The 12,444-nt window shown below is 40.9% G+C and overlaps 1 protein-coding gene across 1 annotated transcript; it reads left to right on the plus strand.

Moving 5' to 3' along the window:
- Nucleotides 1-231: 231 nt before the first annotated feature.
- LOC140233813 (uncharacterized) lies at nt 232-9,898 on the plus strand. Its single transcript, XM_072313906.1, has 2 exons — nt 232-1,135; nt 8,874-9,898. The coding sequence occupies exons 1-2, from the start codon at nt 232-234 to the stop codon at nt 9,896-9,898; spliced, it is 1,929 nt and encodes a 642-aa protein (XP_072170007.1).
- The last annotated feature ends 2,546 nt before the right edge of the window (nt 9,899-12,444 follow it).

Raw genomic sequence — 12,444 nt, forward strand, 5'->3', positions numbered from 1 at the left:
CTACAAGGTGAACACTTTGCACTGAACACCATTCTACACGTGTGGATGCATATTTGGCATTTACTACTGTCACTAGCTATCTGCGCCTATGCGTCATTGGTGCACATAGTACGATATCTTAACGTTACCGGACATACACATTATACGTACATCGGTCGCACATCGGTCTAAAAGTTGAAGAGAAGACAGTCTTACGCCAGCACCATGTCATCACAACACAACAGCACAGGAATGGCGGAAGAAAGAGAAGTGAGAGTGAGCACCCACAGCTATGTCAGCATGATCTGTCTCAGCCTATTTCTCAGTTCTCTCGTGTATTTGTCTGTTGGCCCTTCGACTCCAGTTGCAGCGAAGAATTGGTCGGAAATGTGCAAAGTTATCCATGTCTTGGTGCAGATCATAGTGGCTTTGATCATGGCGATTGTCCTCTTCTGGTTTTCTTTCACAAGGCCGAAGTACCACAAGAAACAAACTATCTTCTGGCCGAAGCAGTGTCAACATTGTGCCCAAGTACTTGGTATTCTGACACGATGTAGAGGCAGCGAACCTTTACAGGTGCAGACCCGATCCCTTCACCCAAATTCAGTCCAGTCGTCTTCTGATACCGCGTCACGGCAAGAGTCCTCGAGGGAACATCTTTCAGCACTGGATAGTGACGCAGTTGAAGGGGATGGAAGTCAAGAGAATCAACAAGAAAATGATGAAAGACTCGAGCCCTCTGAATCCCAGTGCAGCGCCAGCTGTTCTGGAAAACTGTGGTACCTCCGCCGAAAGTCCCTGGCACAGGCTATGATAATAATGGGGTTGATCGGCTTCATTTTAGGACCTCTCAAAGTTTTCAAGTACATTCTGCATCGGGATGTAACGCTATTGCATATATTCGGGGACACTTTTGTGATAATATTAATGTTTGGTGTGCTACCGGCCTCAATTTTGGGCATTGCCAGGTATCACGATGCCGTTTTTGTCGACACACCTCTCTTCTCGGCTGGATGTGCCTTCCTTTGTGGTGGCTTCATGTGGTTGGCCGCTTTTAAGATCGCTGTCCCCATTGGTAACCTTTTTGGTAATGGCTCCTGTCCATATTCCGAAATCTACACTCCAGACCGTTGGGATTTCATTCAATCGAGTTTAGGTAAGAAGGGTACATTAGCAATTGCAAATCAAAAGACGCATCAATGTTATTTCCTGTCAGACAAGCGGGCTCATGAATATTGATAAGATATCCTCCTTGAAGAAGAGATTGTATCCGTAACACATATCTTAGACCCCGTTTACAGTGCGGGGCCGGACTCGGCCGCGGCTCGGCCGCGGCCGAGCCCGGCCTCAATTGCGCGGCCGAGCCTCGCAATTTTGTCCGTTTACACTGCTGGCCTCGGCCGCGCTTTTAATTCAAACCCTTCAATATTTTGTCGCAGTGGCGCTCTGCTTGTAAACAAACGCAATTTGGTATAGCCTGGTTTTCAGACCCTTTGCCAACTGGATTCCGTGGCGACGAAGTCGCCGTGCGGGCAAAGGCCTTTGCCGAAGGAAAAATCCTTTGCAGGACAAAACCACCCTAAACTATACTAGTTTTCCACGTTGAGGGGGTTAATATCGTGAATAGCGACATAGTACGGGCGGAGGGTCTGGAAGCCAGACTAAAATTGGCCGCGCATTTGGCCCAGTTTGCGTTTACACCAAGAAGAGGCCGGGCTCGGCCGCGGCCGAGACCACCTCCAGAGCGAGGCCAAATGCGAGGCCAATTTTGGCCTCGCATTTGGCCTTTTGCGCGTTTACACTGAAGCGGGGCTGGGCTCGGCCGCGGCCGCGGCCGAGCCCGACCTCAATTGCGCGGCCGAGCCTCGCAATTTTGTCCGTTTACACTGCTGGGCTCGGCCGCGCTTTTGATTCAAACCTTTCAACATTTTGTCGTAGTGGCGCTCTGCTTGTAAACAAACGCAATTTGGTATTGTCTGGTTTTCAGACCCTTTGCCAAATGAATTCCGTGGCGACGAAGTCGCCGTTCGGGCAAAGGCCTTTGCCGAAGGAAAAAAAAAAAATTCCTTTGCAGGACAAAACCACCTTAAACTATAGTAGTTTTCGACGTTGAGGGGGTTAATATCCTGAATAGCGAAAGATACAGGCAGAGGGTTTGGAAGCCAGACTAAAATTGGCCGCGCAATTGGCCGCGCATTTGGCCCAGTTTGCGTTTACACCAAGACCCCGTTTACAGTGCGGGGCCGGGCTCGGCTGCGGCTCGGCCGCGGCCGAGCCCGACCTCAATTGCGCGGCCGAGCCTCGACGTCAATCGCAATTTTGTCCGTTTACACTGCTGGGCTCGGCCGCGCTTTTGATTCAAACCTTTCAATATCTTGTCGTAGTGGCGCTCTGATTGTAAACAAATGCAATTTGGTATTGTCTGGTTTTCAGACCCTTTGCCAAATGAATTCCGTGGCGACGAAGTCCCCGTTCGGGCAAAGGCCTTTGCCGAAGGAAAGAATCCTTTGCAGGACAAAACCACCTTAAACTATACTAGTTTTCAACGTTGAGGGGGTTAATATCCTGAATAGCGAAAGATACAGGCAGAGGGTTTGATAACCAGACTAAAATTGGCCGCGCAATTGGCCGCGCATTTGGCCCAGTTTGCGTTTACACCAAGAAAAGGCCGGGCTCGGCCGCGGCCGAGACCACCTCCAGAGCGAGGCCAAATGCGAGGCAACCGCATTTGGCCTTTTGCGCGTTTACACTGAAGCGGGGCTGGGCTCGGCCGCGGCTCGGCCGCGGCCGAGCCTCGCACTGTAAACGGGGTCTTATATTGTTTCGTGCAGCACTCAGTCTTCGGAATATGTAAAATGTTATGTAATATAGAACTTAAAAGGAAGATTATTCTTCCGGGTAAGTACTTGTGTAACACATATATCCAATCGTTCACAAAGTGGTCGCTGCTGAAAGTCCATAAAAACCTATGTCTATCCTTCACGAAAGAAAAAGAAGATGATTCTTCCTTAATGAATAAATACGTGGTTCTCTGAAAATATTATTTTGTCCTGGTGATAGTCTGGGTGAAAGAAGAACTGACTATCCTTTCAAGAAATAGCGTATTTATGTGTCAAATTCAGTGTCAAAAACAAGTTAGTGATACCCTGGATCATAAAACACTGGCACATAATTTGTTGTATCTAAAACTACACGGTTCTGGCCCGAGAGGAACAGCATCGTCCTGGTTTAGTGAACTTTAAAGAAATCCATAACAATACGTAATGTAATTGTATCCCCCGAACAGAGTTCGGAGGATACTATGGATTTGGCCACGTTGCGCCGCGTCCGCGTCCGCGTCCGCTGCGTCCGCCGCAGAGATTTTCTTGTGAGCGCTCTACTTGCTGCAGTTCTTCTTCGATCATCTTCAAATTTGGCATGAAGGTGTATTATGGTAAGACGAAGAAGCCTAATGTTTTTGGTGATGGCGTCATCGCTTGTTCCGTCTTTATACATGAAAAGATAAATTTAACAGGGTCTGCTTGTGTGTGCGACGCTGGCCTTGTTTCTCGACCGATTTTTTTTTTTTTCAAATTTGGTATGTAAATGTATCTTAGTCAAATCTATGCACCTATACCTATTGATATTGCTGCCCTCGCTGTACCACATTTTACAGGGTCAAAGGTCACCCTGATCATGTCAAAATTTGCAAATGTGCTTATTTATGCAATAACTTGATTGTTACTCAATGGATTTTATTCAGACTTGCTAAGGAGTAGTATGAGTGGTCATTCTACATGAAGGACACAACAGTTTGTGGTGACGGCCCCCTCAGTGTTCCGACTTAGATGCCAATGCACATTTCTTGTGTGTGCTCTGTCAGCCACATTTCTTATCAGATTTTCTTCAAATTTGGCAAAAAAGTGCATTATAGTGAAATGAAGATGCCGAATTGTTGGCCTTTTGGTGGTGGCGCCCTCGCTTGTTCCGTCTTTATGCATGAAAAGGTAAATTTAATGCCCCAGTCACACAGTGCTTTGCGATGGGTTACGTCCGCCGCGGATAGATACGAATGAGTGAACGCAGGGGGACGCAGCGTGGACGCAGGCATCCGCAGGGACGTATGTAGACGTAACTGTCCGTAACTCATCCGTAAAGAAACGCAAAATGACGGCGCCAAGCCTGCGAAATTTTGAAATGTTCAAAATTTCGCAGAGGGATTCTACGGATGTAGACTTTCGCAAGTAACCGTAACCAAACGTAATTATCCGTAACTGAACGTAACTATCCGTAGCCTGGACGCAGACCATCCGCAAAAAATTTTACCTCCCGTCCGTTTGCGTTCGTTTACGTCCACCGTAAGTATCCGAAAGTAATCGCAAGTTAACGTATATCAACACTTTCGTCCGCTTACGTATATTTGCGGACAGTTACGGATGCTGCGGAAGATTACGTCCTTCGACGTTTTCCGTTTTCCACTCGCATTGGAACACAGAGACTCGTGGGAAGCCACACAACTCGTGTTGCCAAGCTGCAGCGCATTTACCTGAAGGAATGCTACAACACAGTCGGAGCAGTGGAGAGGCAGAACCGCATGGTCAAATTATGACATTTCTACCACAAATGGTCATTTTAGGTGGCACCCATATACTCATGACATCGGTTGACCCTTGGTGCTGAACTTTTTTTTTTTCTTGCACTCTTTGAATGTATATTTTTCGAAAAGGCAATATTTTGATTACGGGAAGGGGTGACAGCATTTCATTCGCTTTTCTGGCCGGGAAAGGTGTGTGACAGCGATAACTATATAAAATTCTCTATGTCAATGGTATGTCAAAATTCTCTATGTAGGGGATGGGGTGAGAGCATTTCATTCACTTTTCTGGCCGGGAAAGGTGAGTGACAGCGATAACTATATAAAATTCTCTGTGTCCATGTCAAAATTCTCTATGTCAATGGCATGTCAAATTCTTCAAACATCCTCTCTTTCTTACTATGTGCGGATGATAATAATGTGTTTTATCTGATTCTGATTCTGATCGATTAACACATGATACTTTAAACTGTGAATTACTCCATAGGATAAGAGCGAACAAACTGTCAATAAATTTGCAAAAAACTGCAAGAAAAAATGCATGCTGTTCAGTAATTCGCTAGAAAATCTACCGAGAAACGTTTTCCTGGAAGACACGGTCATAGACGAAGTCTCCTCCATCAAATTTCTAGGTTTGATTCTGGACAATAAACTTACCTGGGATTTGCATATTGATTCTGTTTGTCGTGTTATTTCAAGGAATATAGGTATTATAAACAAAGTTAAATTTTATCTTCCCAAAAATTTACATTTTATGTTATATTCTGCTTTGATACTACCTTACTTAAACTATGGTATACTCGCATTGGGAAACACTTTTTCTAAATATACAGAAAGAATACTATTATTACAGAAAAAAGCTCTTCGTATCATTTGTCACGAATCGTGGAGAAGTCATACTTATAATTTATTTCACGAAAATAATATTTTGAAAATTTGACCTTCATCGTTTGCAATTAGGACAATTCATGTATAAACTCATCAACCATTCTCTCCCCCTTGTGTTTGATTCCATGTTCTTAAAGAATGAAACTGTTCATGCATATCCAACCCGTCAATCCCATGAATATCATTTGCCTTTGACTAGGACGGTTTTTGCAATATGTTTATTCTCCTTTTCTGGACCAAAATTCTGGAATTCTTTTGATAATAATGTAAAAGAAGCTTTAATTCTTAATACATTTTCTTTAAAGTTAAAGAATTATTCAAAAACTTCGTATGCAGCAAAATGAATAATTCTTTTTTTTTTTTACTTTTGATTTTCAAAATCGTCTGTGCGTCGGTAACCTCACTTCTCTTTGTTTATCAGCGAGCCTGTGCCTCCAGTGCCCACCATTTCCCTCTCCTCCCCCCCCCCCCGCCCCGTCCACCTCGGACTTCCTACCTCCCGTACTATCTTTCTATCCTCTCATCAATCTTTCCTTACAAGAGAGCCTCTTTCTGTTTGTTAATGTGAGTTGGTATGTGTGCATGTACGTGTGTATTACTCTGTCTGTCTTTTTTTTTCACTACCGTTAAGGGAAATTGTTGTTGTTGTTGTTGTTGTTTTTTGCTATTATATATATTTTTTTTCTGTATGAGGGGACTGCATTCTACAAGCCCTGTTTTTTAGCAGTCCCCTCCATTTCCAGCAATATTGTTTATGCATTCACCACAGTGACGTAACAGTTATTTGTATCTCTGTTGATAATTTACCTGTATCTCTTTTACAATGTTATTCTGTTCATCGCATTGTGGTACTGATTTCATGACATCTGTGTATTCGAGTGTTTCATTGTATTTCTAATTATTTTGTTTGATGGAAATGAAATAAATCAACTTGAAAAAATGAGAACGAATTTGGTATTTCTCTATAGTCTTACCCACTTTACGCTCCATGGAATGTGTATTACATTTTTTGTATATAATACAGTGCTTGGGTGTGGGAGGGGTGTTTGAATGTCTTGATGTCTTTTTTTTCTGGAAATTTAATAAGCATTACTTTATTATAAAAATCTCCTTAACAAAACCCAATAAGTCATGAATATCGCTGCACAACGACAGCGTAACCACAGTTTGTCTATTCCATGACTGTAAGTAATAATTTTCTTACTCTAATGTTTAACTTATCGAGCTATATTGTATTATATTTGTGGTATAATTATGTTATGTATTCTTTACATTTATGAAGTTTATTCATATTTGAGTTGCACAAATAAAATTTAAACCTCAAGTTCAAAAATTTCATATATCTTTTATCATTGCAAAGCATATTAAAGGATTACGATTTTTTTCACAAATTGTACGTAATTGAATTTCAGTTTTCCCCAGTCATGCCAGTGCACAATGTAAGACAGTCCACTATGTGATAACCTTGCTGTCATAACACACTGACTTAGCAGGGATCGTCACAGAAAACAATACTGTCCATAATTATCTATAACAATCTGTAACTATCCCTAACTATCCGAAACTCTCCGCAAGTGTTCAGAACTATTATGTGCCAATTCGTAAGAATATCCGCAAGTGGACACAAGTATTCGCATCTGATCGTATTTGTCCGTATCACCCGCACTTTTTCTCGGTATGTTTTGAATAAATTTTCTAGTGACGGCAAAGGATCCGCGGGAGTCCGCAATAGAAATGACTTTTTTGGACGTAACGCCGGACGCAGAGCATTATGTGACTGGGGCTTAACAGGGTCTGCTTGTGTGTGCGACGCTGACCTTGTTTCTTGGCCGATCACTGTTCCACCTTTTACAGGGTCAAAGGTCACCCTGATCGTGTCACAATTTGCAAAGATGCATGCTTGTTACTGGATTTTACTCAGACTTGCTAAAGAGGTGTATGGGTGGTCATTCTACATGAAGGACACAACAGTTTGTGGTGACGGCACCCTCAGTCTTCCGACTTGGAGGCCATGTCACGTTTCTTGTATATGCTCTATAAGCCACATTTCTTGTCGAATTTTATTCAAACTTGCTATGGAGGTTTATGGGGAGTTATTCTAGGTAACAAAAGTTTTCATTGCCAGCGCTCTCATTTTTCAAACTTTTGTAGGATGACATGTCATATTCCTTGTATGTGCTATATATACTAGCCTCATTTCTCGTCGGATTTTATTGTATCCTGCGCCAAAAAAGTTGCCATATTAAACAACATTCTGGCCTACAATCCAGATGGGGTATGGGAGGCGGGTTCGGGGGATACATGTGCTTGATTGCGAGTGCTCTAGTTATTCAAACCTGATCTTAAAAAAAAAAAAAAAATCAAACAGAACTTCTTACGTCCCTCAGGAATAAATGCTTGGACCCATCATGTTTTCCCCTTTACATAAACGACATACTTTTTTCTTCATCTTGAGAACTTAATCATTCAGATTCTGCTGATGATACAAAATACTTTATTCTAATAAAAGTCACTTTGATTAGTGAAAACAGTCTAAACACCGAACTAATTCCAGATTTTATTCACTCTACTAGTTATTCTCATTAAGTTGTATGATAGCCATTGGTAATTTACCTATTTAGACTCCTTCTGAATAGATTTCCTACTAAATTTTGTAAGTGTTAAAGATGGATTCTAGTCTTAGGTGGAATGGCGACATATTAAGGCATAATTTCCACTGTGTCTACCAATATTTCAGTAGTACCTCATCATCGTATGAGATCGTAAAGTCCTGAAAATTAGTCGTGTAAAGTAATGCTGTACAGAAAATATATAAATCAAAACCAAATAAATCAAGTGAAATAAAATAATGTAGGACTGCTGTCACTGATATGTGCATAATATTCAACTTGTTATTAATGTGATATAAGATACTTGTTACACTCAAATTGAAAAGTCGTTATATGAGGTTGAATTTCTGAAACATGTATGAAGTAGGTACAATGTCGAATGTATTATGCAACTTAAAGGGATGGTACAGTACTGGTGGAGATGAGAATTTGGCTTTTAACTTTTTGTGAGATACCAAGAAAACAATTATGATATAGTACAGAGCATACAATTTTAAGAGGAATTCAAAGTTTATTTGATGAAAATCGGGTTTGGAATGACTGAAACATCCAAAAACAAAGTAAAACAAAGCGATCGTAATAAAGTGTGGGTCCCACACTTTATTAGAATCACTCTTTTTTGGTATCTCAGCCATTTCAAAACCAATTTTCATCAAATAAACGTTGAATTCTTCATAGAATTACATGTTCTTTCATATTTCGTAAGAGGTTTCTCATTATTTCACCAAAGAATGTTAGAAACCTGAAATTAGGTCTCAACCAAAACTGTACGATCCCTTAAAACTATTGTATTAATGATCGCTCCCATCATATCCCCATTACAGGGGCATCAGCGATGTCGATGTATGCACAGTGCGCTATAATCGGTACTGTATTCCTATGGACCATTTGGTCATCTATGATAAGGCAACACACCCTTCACCTACGCGAGTCCAACCCACAGATCCAGCCATTTGATCCTCCCCGGTCACGGAAAGGCATCAGGGACTCAGGGACCAACTATAGGATGAATGTCATACGACGTGAAGAAGACGCAACGTCTCATGTAGGGGACAGCGAGGAAGGGGGGCAGTTGCTGCAGCACGAAAGGAGCAGACAAGACAGACTGCTCAAGCCATTTTTGCGCCGTGTCCTGAGAGTTTCCGTAAGTGCTGCTACAATCTACTCTGGATCTCGCTTCGCTATTGCCATCTTTCCCAACGAAATTATTTCTGAAGACGCCAAATTCTTATTCGGAGCCGTGATGAATGTCATGTTACATTCACCGGTCGTCATCTTGATTATATATCAGCATCATTTAACGAGAGCTTCAAGAGGTTTGCGGCAGGTTTGTGGACCTTGCGCTGGCAGAGCTTTTGGGGGTGATAATCTCATCTACCTTATCTCTCTCTTCGGTACGTTCATGTCTAAAATGTTCAGCATCATGGCAGCCATAGCGCTGCTATTCTTGGATGGGAGCGTTCGAGGTGTATTCTATCTTGTGTATAAAGTCCTTACAGTGTGGACTGCATGGTTGGTATCTTCATTCGTTTATCGGGTACAGCGCCAGGACTCCTCCAAGATGGCTGAGGTCAAGTGGACTCTAGCGACATTGCTCTATCTTGGGTTCTGTAGTGCTGCCCAGTGGCTCAAGGATAGCTGGAACGATAGTTATGAGCCACTTGAGGTTAATTTCTTCAAACGGGAGGTGGTAGCATTTGTTCATATTCTACTGATTCCACTAGAATTGATGTTTGAACTCATGACCGCTCTGCTTGCATATGAAAGATATCATATCTTGTTATCCAGGTATAAAGAAAACACTTTAATTCCAGCTAAGACGTACGGGACAATTCAAAGTCCCCGTTAGAAATGTATAATATTCACTCTTTCTTTTTCTTGATAAGGGCCCGATAGGGATAGGGAAAAATGTGATTTTGCAAGATTAAAGATGATGGGAATAAAAACTAAAAATCAAGTCTGAGAAACTTTAAGCAAGATGGTGTGGACAGTGGCGGTTATGATGATGCTAATATCAACAGTGATTAGTAGCTTAGGGAATGCATGACCTGCAAATCGCCCTGTTTACAGTTATCATTGCACTTCATTGCCAGATGACAATTTTCTAAACTATATAGGATCAAGAGGGACACTGTCAAGTAAAACAGTGTTTCATTCACTAAGCTACTGTGACGAATAGGAATTGCTACATTGATTTTGATTTGCTCTTTCAGTGTCAAACTGAGAAAATATAAGAGGTCAACCCCCACCCACCCCCCAAGAAAAAAGAAGAAGAAGAAGAAGAAGAAGAAGAAGAAGAAGAAGAAAAAGAAGAAGAAATAAGTAAAAATGTCAGTGGCACAAAAGTCACAAGTAAGTACATGTCTTTGAATCATGTCTTTGAAATTTATCGACATAAGAGTTTAGAAAAAAAATTGTGTCAGGGTTGAATAAGACAGATACCCTTATGAAATATGAACCACAGCCATATTTTTTTAGACCATATTTTTTGATAAAAATAGGTTCGGGTTTTTTCATAAAACTCATTCTATGGCCAATTTTACTAGCCTTTACAGTTTCTGTATAGTTTGTAAACAAATCGTGAAATTGTTTGTTTTGGTTTCTTTGTTTCTTTTTAGGGGAAAGGGATTTTTCAACTCAATTACTCCGTAATCCCAAATCCTGATAACTGCTTGATATACAACGTATCTGATCATTTTAAGTTATTCAGTCGAGAATAACATTGTATTACACTTTTAAAGCAGATTTTTTTTTCTTTTACACCAGCCCTCTCATCTGCACATGAGTCTTTAATGAACTGTGTAAAAACTGTTTTGCAAGAATTACCGAAAGGTGATTTTTATCGGATTTTATTAATTTTTCACTCTTTACTTTTTTTTTCTTTTAGAACTTACATTTTAACTAGTTCGGAAGTGCCCTTTATGGGCTTACTGATATCATAAGTAAGGGCACAACAATTCCTTCAAGAAATAGATCAAACTACAGGCTTTGAATGATAATCATTATACAGTTTATCTTAATTTGTATTATCTACTTTCATTCAATGCAGTCTATGATTTGCAGGAAAAAAAAAAACACCTAAATATAAAAAGCTATATTTTATGGAAAAATGTGAATATGCAGTGTATCAAATACAAAGTATATTCTATTATGCGCTCCAAGCCAAGTACGAGGGATGCACAAAATTGTATATAGAAATGTGTGTATCATTGGAAACACATGAATTATTTCAGTGCATCATTTTGTCTTCATACTGTTAAAAATACCATAGAATCGCCCCCCCCCCCAAAAAAAAAAAAATGCAAACGCTCTGTTTTTTTTCTCTCTTTTCTCTAGTTCCAACATGAAGCAGGTATGTAATAGTGGGGCTATAGCGCCGGTCCTATAACATAGGCAGGGCGGAAGCGATTTCAAATCAGCCATTATTTTTGTCCGCGTGAATGTCTGGATTATCGCTTCAACGATATTATCCGATGTCCTTTTTGCTGTGTCAATGTTATGGATAACTCGGATCATGCAGGAAAACAAACAAACACACACACACGGAACACACACACACACACATACACTTACTTGCTTCATGTTGGAACTTGCTATATACATGTACATTGACTTGAGCAAAGCGTTTATGTCACCAGTCCATTACCAACTACCAGGTAGAACACTATGGTGCTCGTGGTGTACCTCATTCTTGGTTTGTTGATTACGTAAGTGGACGACAAAATGAAGAAAATTTGTAATAGTACTGTTAGATTTTGTTTGTTTGTTTGTTTTTGCCTTTTTATTACTTTAGTTCAGTTTTTGTTTTGTCTTGTCTGATAAATTAATGTTTCGTTACCTAGTCATTTGATGTCCTTCTTTAAACTCACACATTACTGTAAACATGTTTATGGGAATGGCATGTTATGAAATTGATGAATTAGAGTTAGATTTAGCTAGAACTTACAAAAGAGCATTTTTCTACGTAAAAAACATCTTAATTCAAGATGTCTGCTTTGTGCAGCTTCTGATCTACAATTTCTCAGCTTCCTCCTTCTCCTTGTTCTTCGGGGTGCACGTCACGAACAGACACCCACGAGTCGTACAGCCCACGAGTCATACAGCTCACAAGTCATACAGCCCATGAGTTATACAGCTCACGAGTCATACAGCCCATTAGTTCGACACTAAGCTATCGAACAAGGCCCACGAGACCGACACATCAAGCCCAGTGTTATATCTGTCAAATTCTTGGGCTGTTTTTACCTATAGTGTCGAACTCATGGGCTTTATTTGCATAGTGTCGAACTCTTTGGCTGTATAATGACTCGTGAACTGTATGACTCATGGACCTGTTTTCAATGTCGAATTCGTGGGCTGAATGACTCGTGGGTGTCGGTCTCGTGGGATGACCCC

The sequence above is a fragment of the Diadema setosum genome, chromosome 10 (assembly GCF_964275005.1).
Source record: "Diadema setosum chromosome 10, eeDiaSeto1, whole genome shotgun sequence".
NCBI lineage: Eukaryota > Metazoa > Echinodermata > Echinoidea > Diadematoida > Diadematidae > Diadema > Diadema setosum.

Excerpts from the sequence above, each read along its gene's own strand:
- LOC140233813 (XM_072313906.1), top strand. The coding sequence starts at position 232 with ATGGCGGAAGAAAGAGAAGTGAGAGTGAGCACCCACAGCTATGTCAGC. Across the intron at positions 1,136-8,873 it reads TTTCATTCAATCGAGTTTAG|GGGCATCAGCGATGTCGATG; the intron begins GTAAGAAGGGTA and ends TCCCCATTACAG.